General features: G+C 35.4%; 1 protein-coding gene across 3 annotated transcripts in view; it reads left to right on the forward strand.

Annotated features, from left to right (window-relative positions):
• The window catches only part of STS (steroid sulfatase), a 106,845-nt gene that overhangs the window by 23,580 nt on the left and 61,181 nt on the right, over positions 1–22,084 (forward strand). For all 3 annotated transcript variants that reach the window (XM_027675123.1, XM_027675124.1, XM_027675126.1), the window contains 5 exons: positions 666–818; positions 2,523–2,644; positions 5,279–5,401; positions 11,059–11,482; positions 21,172–21,308. In XM_027675123.1, coding sequence (XP_027530924.1) covers positions 673–818; positions 2,523–2,644; positions 5,279–5,401; positions 11,059–11,482; positions 21,172–21,308 — 952 coding nt within the window. In that variant the 5' untranslated portion in view covers positions 666–672. The remainder of the gene's footprint in view (positions 1–665; positions 819–2,522; positions 2,645–5,278; positions 5,402–11,058; positions 11,483–21,171; positions 21,309–22,084) is intronic.

The following is a 22,084-nucleotide window of genomic DNA, read 5'->3' on the forward strand; positions in this document are numbered from 1 at the left end:
ATATGATATCAAATATTTTCACAATTTTGCTATAGACCCCAATACTTAAAATGTTTGTGAAGAGCTTTTTCTTAAACATTCTTACAATAATTTCATAATGCATCTCTTCACCCTCCTTTCAATAATAATTGAAGCTGGATTTTTTTCTCCTCATTGTTGAATAGAAATTCAGTCATTTACTTCAGTAGCAGAATTGATTAACTTTTTCCTGCAATGAGCCTTGGAAATTTTGATCCTAAATGATTTCAGGTTCTGTGTTCCTCAAATCACATTCGGACCTAGAACCCCCCCCCCAAAAAAAAAGACAAAAAAACCAAAGCCTTGCTTGCTCTTATGATTTATTGCTGTACAGTGCATCTGTGTACGCAAGATTGTCACTGAGGTTGTAGCTAGTTCTTTGTTTGTCTTTATTTAAAGGCTTCATCTCTGTAAAGAGGTAGAAGGAAAAATTAGCTATATACTAAAAGATGCATTTTTATTTTAAGAACTTTGAAATAGAAAATGTTAAAGAAAATCCCGAGAAAAAAAAGCCAAATAAAAATATGCAATCTTTCTTTTTGTCTTTTGCTATACAAAGGTCAATAATAGGACAAAATTAGATTAAAAGTAAATTTTTTTTAAAAGGTGTCTATTTATTATATTTTCCACCTCTTCTTACACGCCAGGAAGAAGATGGGACCCCTTTTACTTCTAATAATTTGTCAGTGTGCCATAAACAGTGTCAAAACACACAGTGCTTCAAATCCCAATATCATTTTGCTGATGGCTGATGATCTTGGTATTGGAGATGTGGGATGTTATGGGAACAAAACCTTAAGGTATGTTGATAATTTAGGGGAGTCACAGGTTTGTATTTAGTTTTTCTATGGATTTTTAAAGTTAAAAATGCCAGAACATTTAGAGATTTAATTAGGCTTTTTATAAGTAATCAAAGTTAATTATTTTTCCAGAGAATAACATATTCAATCTTTGTTTTCTTTTCTTGACAAAAGACTTATCTGATGTGTTTATCCTGCTGAAAAGTTGCATTATAAACAGAGAATTGAGCAACCAACCAAATAAGGGTAGCTCTAGGGAAGCAAAGTATAGTCACCAGCTTTTTTTTTAAATATACATGACAGAAGTACGATGAATTAAGCATATTTGAAGCACTCATGATTTGAGACAACCTTGTTGTTAACCAATTGTAAATGTTTTTCATTAATTTGTCTTCATACCATAATCAGTATATTCATTAAAACAAATGTTAATATGCCTGAATAATGCAGCAGTGTTCCCCAGAATTTTCCTTATTACGAGCTTAGGTGTGCTGATTGTGTAAACAGAGAAAGTGGTACCTAGTCATTTTGTTTGTGGTGCAAAGGCTTTGACAAAGTTAAATAAAACATTCAGACTAAAAGCATTGTCTTGTCAAATGTTAAATGCTCTTGTTCCTGCTGATGTTAGTTAGAAGTAAAACCTCCTCAAAACTGAAAAAAAAGAAAATAAAGTTACAGATTCTAGTTTTAAACAGGAAACAATTATGTACAACACCGATGCTTGAATCGCTCTCATCACAGGGACCAGAATGACTCCAAGATCTATGTTCTCTGCTGTGAGAATTCAGAATAAGATCTTTGGAATATGAAGAAATTTCATCATACTGGTTGTTATTAGTAGGTGATGTTACTGATAGCAAATAAGTCAGTTGGAAAATTAATGTTTCTGACTATTCAGACTTGGGTGATGGGAGCACTAGTATTCCTTGAGGTCATGGTCATTAATCTCCTGGGTCAGAGAGCTATTAGAGCATGCTGCAGCTCCTGGCCAATCTGCATTAGTAATTTTTATCTGTAGAACCAAGGACACAGGATTTCTTCCTGCAGGAACCAATTTTCATCTGCATGATGAGCCAGGTCATAGACAGGTTTCCCATGCAGATATGGGAACTTGGTTGTGCCCCTGGCTCTAAAATTGCAGACATAATCATGTCAGACATTTAGGTACCATTAATATAGAGTGTAACACAGAGTTGTAATTTTTTGAATCTCCTCTATTAACTGATAGCACCATACAACATTATCCCTATCCCAAAAACCTTTTACAGGGGAGAGACAGACATGACACCAAGTAGGGAGTAAGGAAGCACAACCTTTCTCCAGTCTCTGTTTTTCCCTATTGCTGAAGCAGAGAGATTGCAAAATTACAGTTCTGGGTCAAGGAATCCATTAAAAAGGGTTGCAATGCAATATGTCTAGGTGTAACAATTTAGTATTGGCCATGAAGAGTAGATGAAAGTGGGAAAAAAGATTTTTGGCATAGTGGCACAGTGTCTCAGTTCGGTGTTGACACCTGATGTAAAAATATTTGACGTGATAGTATTTAGAACTGCAACCCCATCATGGTTTTGATAATTTATATACAGTAAGTCTTAACTTGATTTTCTTAATAGTTCTTGCCTCAGATGCCTTGATCTTACCATAACTGTTTCCAAATAATAATTTTTGTATATTCTTTTTTTTTCCCTGCTTATGTTTCTCCAGAACTCCTAATATTGACAGGCTAGCAGAGGAAGGAGTGACACTTACTCAGCATATAGCAGCAGCCCCACTTTGTACTCCAAGCAGGGCAGCTTTCCTGACAGGGAGATATCCTATAAGATCAGGTAAAACCCTATTACTTTATTTATATACAAATATCATATTTTATTTACAGTAAACTCTATGCAGGTTTTTTTTGTCTGGCCTTTCTTGATATCTTTATCATGACCAAGTTAGGTGAGAATAAATGATCAGTCTTTTCACTTACTGATCAAGCTCATCAAGAGTTGGTTTACTTTTGAAATATTTCATATACATGGCAAATTTTTGCATTTGAGAAGAGTTGACACAAAAATAAAGTCTTTTTAGTGAGTAAAATATTTTTTTGTTTAACTACCGAGAAAAAGATTTGACTGTAGTTATTTAATGTAAGGAGCAGTCCATCTGTTCGCAAAATCCATCAACTTCCTCCAGTATTCAATGACCACTATTCAATTCTCTCTTTGCCTGCCTCCCTAGTTACATTCAGGCTGCTCCCAGTATGTTGGTGGGCAGCCCAAGTGCTGGACATCACAGAGATGCATCTAGAAAGATGCAATGGAAGAACCCCATGTAAATGCTTCCGCTCAGACATTTCGATTTCTACAAAACCTTTTGGTTTAGACAAATTGTTGGGTTTGCCTTTTGGATTTTTTTTGTTTTTCCTGTTGTTTTGGCAGGGGGAAGGTTGGGGGCAGGACAACTCATTAAGATATTCAAGTTGCCCTTAAGACTGGGAAAAGGAAAGCAAAAAATCTCCCTTCTTTTAACATATTTTTGTTCTATATCTACCCATATAAAGTGTTAAGTATCTTATGAATACATGCATTTAATTTTTCTTACTTTTCAAATACTTGATCCAAAGCCCATTTGAGCCAGTGAAGATCTAGTCTGTTTATTTTAGTGTGCTGGGACTGAGTGCTTAGCCATGCAACTTTAACATTCCCTTAACATCATTTTTAGCAAGGATCATTATACATTAATCAGATCACTTGTTCATTAGTGATAAAACATCCTGTCCTTGCTTCTGGGAATGAAAGCAAAGCAAGACTCTGGAGCCTACTTGATACATTCATGCTCATTCAAATCAAGTAACAAGCTTTTGCAAAAGTGCCAGCTAATATAACTTGCTAAATTTTCCATTACATTCAGCTCCAAAGGAAAATTTCATATACCTGTTACAGCTATATTGCTATTAATATTTACTGTAGGTAAAGCAACAGGTCACTTTCCATCATGATTCTTGTTCTTATTTCAGAAAAATGTTCTTAATTCTGAAAAATTCTGATTTTTTTCTTCACTAATCATTTCCATGTAGGTGAAAAAATTGAACTTTGTCTTACTTAAATTACAAAATGGCTAAATATGGAGTGCTTCCAAATATCACTGAGGACCTAGTAAAGGATTATTACACAAGGCACTAGAATCATGATGTGGAAAAAAAAGTTAGAAATTTAAAACTCCTGCTAATAGAGCTGAAGAAAAAGATTCCAAAATGCAGTATTTGATGAGACACAAACTCAGAGAAAGGTAATTATGAAAAAAAACCCAAACATAAGTCTGTACTTTCATTTCTGTAGCTTAAGGGAATTACACTGATTTCCGTTACAAGAGCTTTAATTACATAAAATTAAATATAAATAAATAATATATGTATATGACTAAAACTAAACTGTTAATCAACAAAAATAGCTGGGGTAAAAAACTGAAGTCAACATATGAAGGGTAAGTTGAGCTGTCTTTGATAAACCAGTCTAACAAGTCTTTTTCTCATGTAACCACAAGGGATACCTGAGTGAAGATTCTGGTTGTCTACATCAGTCATGTAATTTGGGCACTACAATCATCCAGTTGCATAATTTAGACTTCATGAAGATACATCTGCACAGATTTGCATAGATATTCTCTGTTCTGTCTGTCTATTTTCAGAGCCAGCTCTCATCTGGAATCCTAGTAATCTAATTTTCATGAACCTGAGCTCTCAAGTTCCTCATCCTGAGAGTAGCTTATAAGCTCATTTGTGTTCCTCAGACTCTCAGTATATAGAAATTACTGTGCCTTATTTAGATGTTGTCTTGTTAGCCGATACCTGATGCTCCTTTAGTGCACTCTGAATGCATTGAATCATGTGTCTTTGTGCCACTGGAATGCTGGTCCTCTCCCATCAATGCTGAGAGCCCTGGCTGCTCTATTTCCGGAATTAGATTCTCTTTTGCTCTTTTGATCTCATGATATTTACATACCCAGTTGTAAGACTGCCTTATTTCAATGTACCTTCTCATAAATAACCTTAAAGGCTTATAGAAAACCATGTATGATGAAAGTGGAAATTTGGAGAGTAGAACTTGGGAATGATCTCAGTCCTCAGTTCCATTCCTACCCCATGTAGAAAAATAAATTATTCAAGCTCAACTTTTTTCAGTTATGCTGAAAAAACCTTACAACATCTACAGAAGGACATGCAGCTGTTTATGTCATGTCTGGCCCCGTGGTTATAAGCAGAGACTTTTTTTTCTAAACTTCTCAATTTCTGATGTTAATACAGAGAAGACCTCACTCAGCTAAATGGATGATTGTATCAGCCACTTGCAACATTTAATGTCTGGTTGTAATGTGTCATTTAAGTGATACCACCTGAAGCAAAAAAGTGCGTGCAGAAAGAATGAATGGAAATAGTTTCTCTGTATTATCCAGGTCTCATAAATTTTCATTGTATTTAGGAATGGCTGCCTTCTCACGAGTTGGTGTCTTCTTATTTTCTGCCTCTTCTGGGGGACTTCCTTCTGAAGAAATAACTTTTTCCAAACTCCTGAAACAGAAAGGTTATGCAACCGCTCTAATAGGTAAAATTATGCAACAACATATGTGCAACACTATTTTACTTTCATTTAAATCAAAAGAACATTAGCTTCTCATATAGGCTATTAAGGGTTTGCATTAAGCGTTTTTCCCCCACAGCATAATGAATTTATTTTTCTGGCACAAAGCTGAGCACATTCCCATGCCTATGTGAAACACTAATCTGATAAGTATGTCTAATTCACTTGTGTAGTTATAGTCTCATTGTGCAAGGTACTGGAGAAACATGATGAACAAACTGAAAATTAGTCAAGCTCTTGAAAAGTTTTCAGTATAAATAGGAATTTGATTACAACAGAGGGATTGATCACAACAAGGGATTGATCACAGAGTACAAGTCAGAACAGTGGTACAATTCATTTCACCAGTTTTTAAATATCCATAAAGTAAATAGTGTTGTACCTGGAATAACTACCTGGATTCTTTTCTTAGTCATCAGCCAGAAAAGGGCATTTCTAGGAAAGTTTTCTTATCCTATAGTAGAAATGTAATATAAAAATGTATTTCTCTCTCATTGTAAAGATAGTTTAGACAATTAACTGCAGCATAAATATCCAGTGTTGGAAAAGGAATCCCACTAGGTGAATTTTAAATAGAATTGGAATTAATATCCTAAAAGTATAAAATTAAAGATTGGTCCCTTTTTTTTTTTTTAATTTGACCAATGACTTATTCCACACTGCTTATATTTTAGAAGATTTTTGTGAAGTACAACTTGTATTACATAATGTATTTCTGTACTGGAATTGCCAGGGAATTGTTGTATAGAGAACATCATACTGGAATTACTAAATTAATGTAGATGAAGGATGCATCCAATTTGATTTTTTTAAATTGATTTTTAAACAGAAACTTGCAACTTGGGGAGTGATTTTTGTTTAAAAAATCAGGCTGTTTAGCAAGGCTAACAATTCGCACCACTGTTCAAAAAATATCTGTATTATGTAGATAAACCTACATTTAGTTAGTGTTCCTAACTAAAAATCCTACTTAGCTATATCCCGGTCTTATAAAGGATAAAATACCATGATGTCCTGACAGAAACAAACAAGAAAACCAGAAAATCTTATCAGAAGTATATTTAGTGCGGGTGTATTTTAATCATAGTGCAAAAAAGCCATTCATAATTTGTCATGTTCCTCATGGAGTTAATTCCTATTGCTCCATATTCAGTTAAAGGCTGGGGTTTTTTCTGTTTGTAACAAGCACTGTAATATAACTCATTTTCTGGGGCTGACCTAGTTAATGTTCTTTTTTTAACTACTTTCACTGCAACATGACAGCTTGCCACTTAGATCTCCAGAAGTTATCTCCATGATACTTAATGAACAGTTCTTGCAAGTGGCCCGAATGATAGCTGTAAGACCATAAAATGTAATATCACCATATCCTTAGAGTATAATAAAGGTTTCCAAAAATCAAGAAGTGCATTAAAATTAGGGATAAAGCATATGTAAATGAAAAAAAGAAAAATTATGTAGATTTGAAGAGTAGGTAGGCAGAGTCTGATTCCCAGTCAGCCCATTTTCTGCCTCTGCTGGTGTTCTTACCACATCATATTGGTCTGGGTCAGGGAGTCTTTGCTGGGTTCAGTCTAACTCAGGAGTTCCCAAACAAATTATTGTCAAATCCTGCACCAGTGATGGATTGGCATAAGGGTAATTTTAAGCCTTTCAGTTCCTCAAACCTGTAATGTCACTTCTTTTTTTTTTTTTTTTCTCCCAAGTTTCTCTCCCTTTTATTCTCTAAGGACATTTTTCTCTTCCCTAAATGCATTTTTGCTTCTTTTTGTACTTTTTGCTCCTCTGAATATATGCTTCCTTTTGCTTGATACATCCCAAAATATATTTTGGCTATAAATCTACTCTATGTATACACTTTTCTACCTCACTGTTTTCCCCTGTGACACAAAGAAGGTGACATCCAATGCATCTGTCAGGAAGACACACAATCAGACCTGCAAAAAACCCAAGTTTTATAAGAAAGAGCAGATGCATAGAATATGTGATATTTCAACAGTAGAAAGAAATGATGATGTTTTACAGGAAAAAGCTATTCATAATGCAAAAATTCCACTTAGATAAGTATTATTTTAACTACTGCTATGATCAATTACAGTTGACTAAAAGGTTAATTTTTCCTCGCTATTTTTATCCAGTGTGTTGTTTGGTATCCAGAGAAGTTTAAAACCCACCTATGTAGCTTATCTCCAAAGTTGAAAAACTAATTGATAACTGGTACTTGTTTCTTTCTTCCAGAATGAGGTGATGTAATATTTGGATGCAGCACAGTAGTCAGGTGTCCAATCCAAGATTGACTGAGTCTAGAGATTGGGATTAATGCAGCAGTTATTCATAAAACAGCTTAAAATCTGACCATGGTAATAACATATGCACATACACTTTTTATTATTATTGATACGTACTTCATATAAATATATTTCTTTGAGCACATAAAATGTTTCTGTTTGCATCTTGTTCCACATCTTGCCTCTTACCATTTATCTGAAAAATAAAATCATTCCAAAAGAAATATGTCATTATATACAATTCAGTCTTCAGATTGCTCCCTTTTCAACTGAGGGGAAAAAAAGATTGGAAACATGGATTTTTTTAGTATCCCTAGGATTCTGGGTTGTAAAAAACTGAGTTCTGAGTGATCTTGGCTGAATAATACTTGCCTCACACATCCACTTGCCTTTCATTGCATTGCTTTTGCTCTGCAGAAATTGTAATTGTGACTGACGGAGAGGGAAAAATGCCTAAGTCTCAAATTATTGAGGTACTTGTAATTTAAAATTAAAAGCATAAATTTCACTCAAAAGCTTGGTAGAATCTACTGAAATGCTTATGATGCTTGTGTGAAGTGTCCATCCTGTGAAGCATCACTTGGCAAAGAGATGAGAGCATTTTGCGCTGCTCTCAGATTCAGAAGGGCCTCAGACTGTAAAGCACATTACAGTAATATGTTGAAGCACTAGCTCAAGGCAGGGGTTATTATCACAAGGAATGAAACAAAACATGACCCAGTCATCACTTGCTTTTTCAGAGTAGTGCAGGATCTATCAAAACCTTCTACCTCATCAGCCATTTGAGAATGGCAGTTGTGTCGTTCCATCACAGCTGCCGATATAATTTGAACCAGAGTTTCTGTTGCTTTTCCCACTAACCTGCTCTCTGCTTTGTTTGGCTTCAGTTGCTTCTGAACAAATCTCTTTTTGAGGCCCAAGTTCATCTTGACATTGAACAATTTGTTGTGCTTGCTAAAACCCTTTTGATAAAAATAGGACCTATATTTTACCTTGTCCTAATTTGTTATTGCAAGATTCTTCTATCCTGGCTTGCAGTATCTAGTTTTATTGAGATCCCATTTAAAAAAAACTCTATGTCATAATAATAGACCTTGAAGGCATATTTAATTTGAGTTTTTTACTGAATTATAGGTGCTTTGAGATTGACATATAACAGCAAAAAATTAAAAATTAAAGCTTGAAGGTCATTTATAGTCATGATTATTAACCTCTACCATTAATTCAGTTCTCTAACTTGAGAGTTTTTTCATCTCACCTTGTTACACATCTGGCTTTATGATTATTCCATGAAGACAGTCATGTAAAACTAAGAGAAAACATTGAAGCATTTCTTTTCAAAAATCTGTGTCTTTATATGCTGGGAATGACAATCAGAGTTCCAGCCTTATCTAGCCCTTTATAGCATCATTATAATATCTGAAATGTCAGTTCAGTAGTGTGCACTGCTCTTTTTTTTTAATTGACCATGGTAATTTTTACTGAACCATGTCAAAAGCAGTGACGAGCCATTCTGCCCACAGAAGCAGAATACCACCTCAGGTGAGTTGCCATCTGACAGGGAAAAATTCTGATTGGATGAAAGAGCTGTAGAGGCCTTAGTTTCACTGGCACATAAGCAGACCTGAAAATGTTTTATACTCGCTTTGATGATATACAGAAGGTATTTCTAACTTTAGACTGTCAAGAGATGTATGAGGGGAACTGGACTCAACTAAACACTCAGAGTCAAGATTTCTGTGTTACTCTTCTACACCTTTGCTGACAGATGACCTTGAGCACGACATTCCCATCCTATACCTCCATTCTGTTATTTGTGGAAGAGAAATAGCAACATCCAATCTATTTGCTAGGTACTATTTAAAATAAACTGAACTGACCCCCATCTCACCCTCTTTGGTACTGCAGTACCTGCATTTGTCATTGCCAAAGGAAGAAGTGCAGAATGAATATGCAGTTCTCTAGACCCAGGAGAAGATGTTCAGGACTGTCTGCATCAGCACTCTTTCTTACAGATGTGTAAAAGCTGGGATGGTTCAGAAAAGGGGAAAGGTCTATGTATGCTCTTTTTCCTTTTTTGTACTTTCTGCCATGTGTATTCTGAAGCCTGCAGAACAAATATTTCAAATTTCTTTGGGCTAAGTTATGGGAATGAGTACTTACTGGATTTTCAGGTTTTCTTGTTTGTTTCTTTTAGGACGACCCCAGAATTATGCTGGTCGTGTTTACATATTTGATTCAGAAAAATAAATAGTGTGGCCCAGAAATATATAATGTTATCTGTTTTGTCAAGGCCAACATATTTTTTAAAATATTCAATACATTTTCTGGCTGAGAGTAAAGAGCATAGCTCTATCCCCAATCTATCTCAACAGGCTTAACTGAATTTTTGGGTTTTTTAATAATTATGCATTTGAATTCAAATAACAGCTTCCAAACAGTTAGGTCTGTCATGCTAAGCAATGCATAAGCATATAGTAAGAGGTTATACCTGAGTCATAGAATGAATTATCTAGAAACTTACTGTAATCAGCATGAACATAGATTGTACTACTATAATGCAAATCAGGCTCACTGGTTTCTTGTGTCAGTCAGTGTCCAACATTATTGCAGAATTAGAGTGATTTCCTAGTGAGACAAAATGCTGTGAGAGCTAGTATTTGGCAGCAATTTACTTCTTACTGTTGTTTGGCTTTTTATTTATATATCTAAAATAAAAATATGCAAAATAATCACCCTCACCATATATATCTGTGTATATTGTGAGGGAGATTGACAATTTCAGAGATTTTTGCAATCATTTAAATAATAAATGCTTTGGTAATTTTCCTATTCTGGATTTATTTCCTATTTGTTACTGTTTTCTTCTTCTTTTCTCTTTTTTTTTTAAACTATTCAAATTATTTGCTAGAAAAATTTGAGAGAAGATATTTTTTAACTCTGTATTGGCTTTTCCTATTCAATCAGTAGCTGCTACAAAATAGTATTTTTTTATAGCAACTACACATACACAAAGGCTTCATTTCCAAAGTTAGCTGTCTGCTAGGGCTCTGTTGCTCTTCAGTGACCTGCTAGCCCACTCAAAATTTAATGTTCTTCAGTAGCAGTTCTGCTAAACCTATTTCTAACTAAGATGAATAGGCAGACATGAAACAAAATCTTTGATGAAGGCATAAAGAAAGTTTAAATAGAAAATAGGGATCCACAAAATGGATGCTGGTGGCAGGGGGATAGCAGTCAGACAGTGACAGTTTCATGTTTGGGATAGTGCACATTAAAACTAAGTTTGATGATTTAACTACAAAAATACTCCCTGTCCTTTTCTCTTTGTAGGAAAGTGGCATCTTGGGATGAACTGTGAAAGCAGTAATGACTTCTGTCACCACCCCCTCAGTCATGGATTTGATTACTTTTATGGGCTTACTGTGACCAATTTTAGAGACTGCAAACCTGGCCAAGGCAGCGTATTTTTAAAAGGGGTTCAGAAAGCCCTTATCGTCCCAATCCAAATTGCTGGAATCACCCTTGTCTCTTTGGCGATAGCGCGGTACATTGGCCTCCTCAATGTACCTTTCCAAGCATTCTGTTACTGCTTGTTAATAATCACAATTTCACTTGTGGTTTTGATATTTTTCTTCTATCATTTTCGACACTTAAACTGCTTCTTAATGAGGAATCATCAGATTATCCAGCAGCCACTGTCCTATGAGAACCTTACTCAGAGGCTGACAAAGGAAGCCATGCAGTTTATTGGAAGGTAGGTTTCTAACTGTGCTGTAAGTCAGTGTTGCCATTTCACAATGATGATGCTTCTAAAAATTGGACAAAATATTAGCTTGTGGGCATAAGGAATATGTCATTATATATAATCATCATAATTTATTCCTTTAAAAGATAGCTGAAGTTAATCTTTTATTGAAAGCGACTGTTTGGGGGTTTTTCTATCAGTTATATAATTAATTCCTCTAAAATTTTAAAATTGTTTATGTTTACATACTTCAGAATTTTTTTCCAAAAATTTTCAATTTTTTTAGGACTTTCATTGTTAAGAATTTCATGTAACTTGAAATATGAAAAATCTTTTGCGGTGACTTTATGTGAAAACACAATGCAGAGTCATAATCTATGACTTTTCTGGAATGGGAAACTTTTTCATGGAGTTGATGCAACCATTAAAAGGCATTCATAAGACAAATTTTTAAAGATACTGGCACTTTATATACCTCCACTTTTATGGCAGATTAATGTTGAAAAGATTTGATTCACAGAAGTTAGGGTGCAGGACTCTTTACCTGGGGAAGAATAACCCCCAGCACCAGTACAAGCTGGGGACTGACTTGCTGGAAAGCAGCTCTGCGTAGAAGGGCCTGGGGGTCCTGGTGGACAACAAGCTGTCCATGAGCCAGAAATGTGTCCTACTGACCAGGAAGGCCAATGGGATCCTGGGCTGTGTTAGGAAGAGCATTGCCAGCAGGTAGATGGAGGTGATCCTACCCCTCTACTCAGTCCTAGTGAGGCCACATCTGGACTACTGTGTCCAGTTCTGGGCTCCTCAACACAAGAGAGAGGTGGAGCTCCTGGAACAGGTCCAGCAGACAGCTACAAAGATGATTAGGGACAGGAGCATCTCTTATGAAGAAAGGCTGAGGGAACCGAGCCTGTTCAGCCTCAAGAAGAGACAACTCAGAGGGAACCTTATCAATCTATGTAAATATCTGAAGGGAGGGTGCCAAGAGGACGGAGCCAGGCTCTTCTTTGTGGTGCCGAGCAAAAGGACAAAAGGCAACAGGCAGAAACTGATGCATGGGAATTTCCACCTGAATGTGAGGAAGAACTTCACTGTGCAGGTTACCAAACACTGGAACAAATTGCCCAGAGAGATTGTGCTAGAGATCCTGTGCCATGCGCTCTAGGATGACCCTACCTGAGCAGGGAGGTTGGACCAGATGACCCACTGTGATCCCTTCCAACCTTACTCATTCTGTAATTCTGTGATTCTGTGAAACAAATGTTTTTTTTTAAAACAATTTTTTTTTTAATAGCCATCATGTTGGGCCACCTAAACATTGGATGTACAAAAACATCCTAAGTCATTTTTCATTTTTGCTAAGTTAACTAGTTTGGAAATATATATCAATATATTTGGAGAAAAATACGTCATCAATTTAACTTCTTGAAAAAATATGTGAAAGTATTTTTCTTGATCCCTTTTGATACAGGTTAAAGCATTTTCAAAAAATACTAAATCAAAATAAAAATATATTCTAAGACATAAGTCATAGTCCCTGAATTATTATTCTTAAAGTATGTACCATTAGTTACTGTGAATACATTCGCATAGTGTCATTGCTGGATGAAAATATATACCAAAGAGTCAGAGGCTAAATTTTCTAGACTGAGTGACTACATGCAGCAGCTGTTTCTAGCTGTTAGCAAGAAAAAATGTTTAACTAAAATCTTGATCTTATACTGCAATTTTTCTGTCATTTCTATCATTATGATTTGATGTGGCCATCTCTACTCACCACACCAAAATAAAAGGGTTTTTATATCAAATTTCTTTAAGTGAGTAAGTTTTCCCAACAATCAACATTCTCATCAGTATTTTTAAATAAACTAAAACATCTTTATTTCCTCTTGGCAATAGTGGTAAAGATGCCTTCTCAGCTACATTTAACTGTGAAGTGCTTTGTTTGCTACAAACACACAAACATACACGTTGAAAATTGTTGAGAGGTTATTTGCTTAGTGACCAAGCATTTGGTGATTTTAAAAGACTCTTGAGTACATTAACTCTATGTTGGTATATTATACCATTATTTACAAGTATATACTGTGCCTGTAGTGATAGTGTTTTGGGTATCTATGAATGTTTCATTGATTTCAATGCCATGACAATAAAATGGTTGCCCCAAAACAGGTGAGTTCAAGATGGGCAATCAGTGGTAGAAAACAAGTAACTCTTTTAACTTTATTAATATGTGTAATGTGCACACTGTTATTATATAGCTTAGTGTCATTATTTGAGCCCAGTGTTTAGAGATGGAAAAATAATGTATAATCTAAGTCAGCAGAGCTTTGCTGACTCTACTGGAGGTAAGTGGCTTTACATCAGCTGAGCACTTGGCCCCGAATCTTAATGTAGTTTCCAGACAACAGTGATGTTAAATTGAAGTCAAGGTTAATAGCATATATTCGTAATTTACAACAAACTTTGTTACAGGAATGATGCAATTATAGTGAGAATTATAACCCAGACTCTTCAGAGTCATTGTTAAATTAGAGAATATCCAAGCACATTAAGGTATTGAGAAGCAATTAGGGCATTTGAGCAATCTTAACTGTGCCCTTTAGTGAATTCACATGCAAAGTATATGACCATAAACCTTGCTCCTGGGGATAGGAGTAATTAGATTAATATTCACTGAACTGATCTGTCCCATATATTAGTGAGAGCAACAAAACCAATATTTGCTTTGACACACTGGTTCTGACATTATATAGTTCACACCTGTCAACTCCAGGGCACCAGTACACCATTGCTTTTATGACTAGTCTACTGACTTTGGCAATTTGTTGGTGAATGGCCATGAAGAGTCAACCAGGTTTCAATAGCATGCAGACATCTGGCACTCATAAATGAAGTGCCACAAGGTTTTGGGAAACCAGAGTTGCTCGACAGCATTCTTATCATTCCAGTTCTTTCAGCCCCTTAGTCACATGTTTGAATATTCAATTTGTCATACAGTCTCCTTTTCTTTAGATGATACAGTAAATAGCAAGCTCAGTCATGTACATAAGTAATTCTTGTGCACAAGTATACCTGAATGCAAACAATCCTGAATTTAAAGAATTCAAGCATTCACCTTAACTGGTTCTAAATACACATTTTGTCATCAAACTAAAAATCATCAGATATCACACATTATTTAATTGGTCAATTATCTTTACAATAAATATATGATGAAGCTCCGATCTTCAACAGCACTGGTATTTTCCTGTAAAGCCCTTTTATATGCAATGTATATGAATATATATTAATAATTCCAACATAAATGTTTTATCTATATAAGTTTATTATACCTATTGCCTATATTACCTCTGCAAGTTCTTTGGAGTTCAGGTGATGGACTTCCTGACATTTTCTTTTCTAGCTGATTCTCAATCATACTGTCAGCTTTATGACTTCTTACTATGTATAAACATCAAACTCTTCAGAAGGAATAGGCAAGAAAGGAGATGTGGTGGGATAGCCTTGTATGTTAAAGAGTGTTTTCATTGTCTAGAGCTTAATGATGCTGGCAATAGGTTTGAGTTCATGGGTAAGAATCAGGGGATAGGCCAACAAGGAAGATATCATGGTGGGAATATGTTATAGACCACCCAGCCAGGAGGAAGAGGCAGACAAAATATTCTATAAGCAGCTGGGAGAAGTCTCAAAACTGCTGGCCCTTGTTAATGTTGGGGACTTCAGCTTACCAGATGTCTGCTGGAAATACAGTACAGTGGACAGGAAGCTGTGTAAGTGGTTCTTGAAGTGTGTGGAAGATAACTTCCTGACAGAGCTGATGAGTGAGCCAACCTGGGGAGATGCCCTGCTGGACCTGCTGTCTATGAACAGAGGAAGACTGGTGAGTGATTTAATGGTTGAAGGCCATCTTGGGCACAGGGATCACAAAATGATAAGAGTTTTTGATTCCTAGCAAAGTAAGGAGAGGGGTCTGCAGAACTATTACCTTGGACTGCTGGAGGGCAGACTTTGGCCTGTGATTCTATATAATCATTAGAGTTTGTTTTTAAAGTCGTCTTATAATTTCTTTATAGCATGTAGCTATGTGCTGTTGTACTTACTTTGGTCTGTTTTTTTGAGAGGTGGAATTGTATTTATCTTCCTTAGTCTAGTGTATGCATATTACAATTTTTGTTTGTTCCTAGAGAGACTGAAAAAGAGCAAATACAAAATTCAATGCCCAGAAATGGCACTGGAAATGAATATATACAATTACAAGTGTCAGATCTGGTGTGTGAAAACAAATAGTAATTTAGTTGTTTACCCTAATTGTACGTGGGCAGGTCAGCTCAGTGTGTGTTAATTCTAATTACTTTTTCCCAAGGGGAAGTGTGTTTACATATCGCAAACCTATCAGAACACTCTCTAGATACTACAGCATATTTGAAAGTCAAATGCATGCTAATTATTTCATGTTAAATTCAGCGTGGTTGTCACTCTTATATCTTCAGCATGCCCTTTAATGACCAGCTGCACAGAAAATCCAGTTTTGGAAAATGCCAGAGACCAGTTTCTAATGTATAAGAAATTAACAATACAAAAGTACCACTCTCTGATACAGAATACCTCTCTGACAAATTTGTATAGCTGGTCACAATTAATATTTAAAAAAATCCCAATGAAATCTAGTTTCTGGAAAACAGTATTTGCATACAAACATGTTTATATTTAAAAGGTATGGTGAAGGTGAATTTGAACAATTTTTTTGTCTATTTTTTTCAGTCATAGATTGCATAGGCATATTTTTTAAAATTTTGTGATAAGTTAATAAATTTTAAATTTTCATTTTATCTATTCTATTTTAGTCCTTGAAACATTGTTGCAACACATATTCAGATTTTTTTTCATCTACTCTAGGAGACTGGTTTAGAGTTTTTCTATATATTACTGGGTCTTAAGATCTGGTAGTTGTCATTTTATACTGGAGTTAAGAGTTCTGAAATCAAGTGTTTTTATAAATCCTACAGGAATATTCCTTATAGTTTACAGCAAAATACAAATTATAGAGTTTGTAAATCTTTGTATACATATGATATATATATGCACATGTATTAAAAACAGGTAGTAACTTATAAGCTGTAACAACTCTATTCTCTCAGACCTCTGATTGTGCCTTTTGAACAAAAAGGTAACAGGAAGAAGGTGTGAATTCATACAGGGCTTTACAAAATCTTTAAATAATTTAAAAATTATTAAGGACCTCACTAGTTCAGTGATGAGTGGCAGATGGCATTGTCAATGGAACGCTTCTAAAAAAATAGTAAATCTGTCTATTGACCTCCAACATTTTGTGGGGGAGAGGGATTTAATAATGAGTATAATTTGTGCTAGATGACAAATTCCTTTTCTTTATCCATGCTTATGAAAGTGTACTTTAGGGAGGGGAGAAAAAAGGTTATATAGAAAGGAAATAAAAACATATATGAGTTGGGTACCTTAAGCATTGAAAGGAAACAATGGGTATGAAATTATAGATGTCAAAGTGTCTTGTCTATTTGCATGGAAGAATTACATCACAAATGCAGATATGGTAGTAGCACATCCTACTTTTAATATGTACTAGAAAGAGTCAGATTATTTATATATTTACGTTTTCCTCCCTCTCTCAATTCCATTTTCAGCACTTTTTCTGGTTCTGATAAGTTACACCCAAGTGGTCTGGAGTTCTCTTTCTGATTTTGAAAAATTTTGAAAATATGACATCGGTGTTTGAAGGTGTGTCTTTTAAAAGAGTAGGACAGAACCATTCATTCATGGATTCATTCATACTAACAAGAATTTTAACAGTTAACAGTCAAAACAAAATGAAATTCAGCATGTAGGTGAAAGTCCTGCTTTGATACAACTAAGCCAAGGTTTGCCTTTTCCTCTTGCAGGAATAAGAAGGCTTAATGAGTGCATTCAGCCAGTCTTATCACAAAGATCACTGTCTAATTGGTGATCTAATCTGGAAGTAGAGGAGGCAACCATGGGGAATAAGCATTAATTAATTTATCCACTGAGGGGATACTGAATAAGAAGATCCTTTTAGTAAAAGGAGAGTTACAGGAAAGGTAAAGTTAAGTTTGCATCTGCCTGTGTCAACACAGTTACCTCACCTGGAGTACTGTGTCCAGGTCTGAAGTGCTCAGCACAAGAAAGATGTGGACCTCTTAGAGTAGGTCCAGAGGAGGGCCATGGAAATTATCAGAGGGATGGAACTCCTTTCCTATGAGAAAGATCTGGGGTTATTCAGCATGGAGTAGAGGAGGCTCACTGTGGCCTTCCAGTACCTTAAGGGGGCTTATAAAAAGGAGGGAGATGGACTCTTTATATAGACAGATAGTGACAGGACAAGGGGCAATAGTTTTAAACTGAAAGAGGGGAGGTTTAGATTAGACGTTAAGAAGAAATTCTTTACTCAGAGGGTGGTGAAGCACTGGAACAGGTAACATGGTTGTAGATGTCCCATCACTGGAAGTGTTCAAGGAGACCTGCTGGTCATGCTGTTTTTGGTGCAACCCAGGATACAGTTGGCTTTCTTGGCTGCAAGGACATATTGCCAGCTAATATGGAGCTTCTTGCCAACCAACATCGCCAAGTCCTTCTCCTTGGGTCTGCTCTCAATCCGTTCTCCACCCAGCCTGTATTTGTGCTTGAGATTGACATCACCCAGATGCAGGACTTTGCACTTGGCCTTGTTGAACTTTATTAAGTTCTCATAGGCCAAACTCTTAAGCCTGTCCAGGTCCCTCTGGGTGGTATCCCTTCCTTGCAGTGTGTCAACTGCACCACATCAGTGCACAGAAAAGCAAACAAAATTGCCCAAGGAATTTTCAAAGCAGCGAGCAGTATTTGGAGTAGATTTGCAGGAAAAAAAGTTAAAAGATTTGTGTTTGAAGCACAAAGTCAGATTAGTTTTAATTGCTCGCTCACCCACTTTAAAGCTGTGTTTTACAGCTCTAGCCTGAGCTGAATCTTTGAATAGTATAAAGACTCCTCACAGTAAAAAAGAACCCAGTACTTTGCAATGCAGAGGAATCACCAGCAATGCTTTTAGATGTTTTCAAGATCCATTAAAAACACACTAAAGAATGTCTTATGTCAGATGTATGTAATCTCTCTGACTACCCTGTAAATTGAAAACACTGTGTGATTTATGTTGAGATAAAAAATCTCAGATCTTTTGAAACTGAGATTCCCTGTGTTTGCACTGTGTAAAAGATAGTGGGAATAATTTTTGAAGGAGCTGTTTATTGAAGTTCAGGAGTTAAGCTGTTGTCAAATTTCTCTCCTGCCTACTAGCTGGTATTGTCATTCCATTTTCAAGGTCATGGTAGAGGTAGTCAGTTATAATACTCCTCAAAGAGTTTTGGCAGGAGATAAATAGCTGCCTCTGTTCTTTTATAGGATATTAATAGGTGAGACACTTCTCCACCTGCCAGCAAGCTGTCAATCAGAACCTGTCAATTTTAGTTGGAAAGAAGAGAATGATGTAGTGGCCTTCTATATCAATCATTGATTTGATAACTCTTCATGAAAGTTAGATCTTTGTGTCAGTTCTATTAACAAAACAAACAAATAAAAAAACGAACTTCAAAAAACTCAAGTTATTATGTCTTGAAAATAACATTTATAGTGGAGGCTTTTGATACTTTTAGCAAAGCAGGTGTACATTTAGAAGAATGCAGTATCTCTGTGGCATTAGAACAAGGCAGTTTGCATGAAAAGTAAATTTTGCATGCACTGTCATAAGTATAAATTAAATTTTTGTGGTGTTTTATCCTAGTATTTGTATATTAATCTCAATTCAGTGAACTATGTTTAAGGAAAACATAAATGAAAATCCAAGGAAGTAAAAAATACAAAGTTATAAAACAAAAATTATCTGCCTTGCAGAAATATTCTCTAATGAAAGGTCGGTGTTATATTTATATATATATTAAATATTTAACTTATAAGTTAAATATTTTTTTTGCTTGAAGTGGTGATATTTTCAAGCGTTTTAATTGACTTGGAAGTCCCGTGTTATTTGTTGCTACAAAAATGAAAAGTTCTCACATGTATGACCTTTCAAATAGCAATAAACAACTTTGTGAAAATTGTATCTTTTATAAACTTCACAATACTAAGCTAATACAGGATACATGCACAAATATTTGTAAGAGAAATAAAATAATTTCTGTATCCATTTTCCACAAGAAAATGTTGTCGGTTTTTTTTGAAGAAAGAGAATTTTTTTATAAAGAAAAAATCCCTGTCAAAAACACAGTTATCAAGGGAGTAATGCGGATAAAATGTTCCCATTTTGAGTTTATGTGCTGCTGTATATGCCAGTAAAAAAACATGCAACTTTTGCAAAAACATATCCAACCAAGGAGAGAGGAAAAATGGATCATAAATATACTACATTAAAATTAATTATTTTTCTTTAAGAGGAAAGTATTGATGTCAGATTAATGTCTTTTACTAAAATACTTTGTTTTCAGGTACTAAAGGTTAGGATTTTTTGTTAATTTTAAAGGAACAGTTTGTATGAGCATGTCTGTGTTGTTCCTCCCCTCTTTAAAGGTTGAATGAATCAACTGCTTGAGGAAATATATAGTCTCCCTTTGATGCTGACATAAATCACAGGTATTATCCACCACAGACTGGCAAGGGAAAATATGGTAAATAAAACTAAAAATAGACTGCAATTAGCTGTGTGCTTTAAGGTGAGATCCAGACAAGTTCTGTGGGTAGTGCTTTTGTGATTCAGCTGATATTTACAATATGCATAATGTACTGCAAATGCTGTTAGAGCATATAGCAGTAAATTTGGTTAGTACGGCACAATTTTAAGTAAAGTTTTATAAATAATGCATAAGGAGAAGTACTTGCTTAAGCTGTGCTTTCACAGCCTGCTAGAACTAATCATAAATATCATGTTGACAGATCACATGAACAGCAAAATTTACAGAGTCTATTTATTGCGGTCTTTCTATTGCATCCGTTCAGGAAATACACTGAAGACAGAGGAGACTGTTCATTACTTTGAGGAGAAAAATCTTTAATATCAGTATGTACTTCGAGGTTATGATCACGTGCATACACACACAGAGCTTCAAATGAAAAAAGGATTGGTCATATACCTTAGTCCAGGATAAAGACCCAGGTCCTCATAATAGTTTAGTAGATCAGCTTCCACGTGACTTTGTGAGGAAGGTAATTGTGTTTCATGTAGATTAGTAGTTCTGAGGGTATGTTTTTGAGCAGCAATTGTATCCAGGCTTTTAAATATATACTTGTAAAATGAAGAGAGGTATTTTTTCTCTAGAAACTGCTAGATTCCTGGCTTTAAGCAAGTTCTCTTTCAATATATATAGTAACTAGTAATTAGGTAAATTAAATAATTTATTTTTGCTTTCAATTCAGTATAAGAATGGCATTTTCACTGGGTGTGTGTTTGTTCTGGATTACTCTGTAATCAATTACTGTATTCCTTTTCTTCTTTTTTGTTTTTGGTGGGGGTTTTTTTTGGTTGGTTGGTTGGTTGGTTAGTTGGTTTGTTTTGAGGGGAGGCCAGGGAAGAGGGAGAGTCTTTTTTTTTTTAACTCTACTGTCAAAAGATTTCTTTGTAGCCATTTTATTCTACAATACACTAAGGAGTTGTGGGTTTGGTTTGGTATGTTTTCCAGGCACACTGATGCACCATTTCTTCTCGTCTTGTCTTATCTTCATGTCCACACTGCTCTGTATGCTTCAGAAAATTTCAGAGGAAAGAGCAAGCATGGCTTATATGGTGATGCAGTGGAGGAAATGGACTGGAGTGTGGGTATGTTACATGTGCTTCTAACAGCAATCAATGGAATTCATGGAAGGCTTGTGTTCATGTTCACTAAATTTGGACCAGCAATTTGGATGTCTACAGTATATCTGTCATGCTTGTCTTTTATACTGAGGGGAAAAAACAGTCACTTAAAAAGCACAATAATCTGAGCTCTTGTAGTATCTACTTTATGGCCAAAATTATTATGTCCTACAAAAGCCTATTCTCATCTTTAACTATAAATGTAGTCTATACAGCATGGACTTTAGCAGAGATGTGGTCACCTAACTGTGGACTTCTAAAGCTGAGTAGTTAAATCCAATGCCCTGAGCTCCTGAGTGCCATCTGACCTATTCAGGTTATCCTTATAAAACAATATATATTAATTCAAAAAGTGACCACATGATATCTATATAAAATTATTTTCAAATGAAGTGACTATATTATTCAGTGTAGGCAAAACTAATTTGCTAATTTTTTTAGTGAGTTCTCTGAATTATTGAAATCACTAATGTGAGGTCCATTTCTGTTTATGTAGAACAGTCAAACCAAACAATTTGCCCTTCAGAGCTTCTCTGAGGCTGGAGAGCAATTGGTCCTTATATTTTTTCAAGAGGTTTCCTGTATCTCTAGATGTATTGAAGTGTTTCTTTGATTCGAGAGATAATCGCCTGTGTAAACAAGTAACAGTTCATATTTGTAAAAAATCATATTGTAGAATAGCAGTATTATAAGAGCTAAAGATGAGTTTACAGTCCTCCTTCCTGTGTACCCCAAGTTGA

This window comes from Neopelma chrysocephalum, unplaced genomic scaffold (assembly GCF_003984885.1).
Source record: "Neopelma chrysocephalum unplaced genomic scaffold, ASM398488v2 Primary Assembly neopelma1_25, whole genome shotgun sequence".
Classification (NCBI taxonomy): domain Eukaryota; kingdom Metazoa; phylum Chordata; class Aves; order Passeriformes; family Pipridae; genus Neopelma; species Neopelma chrysocephalum.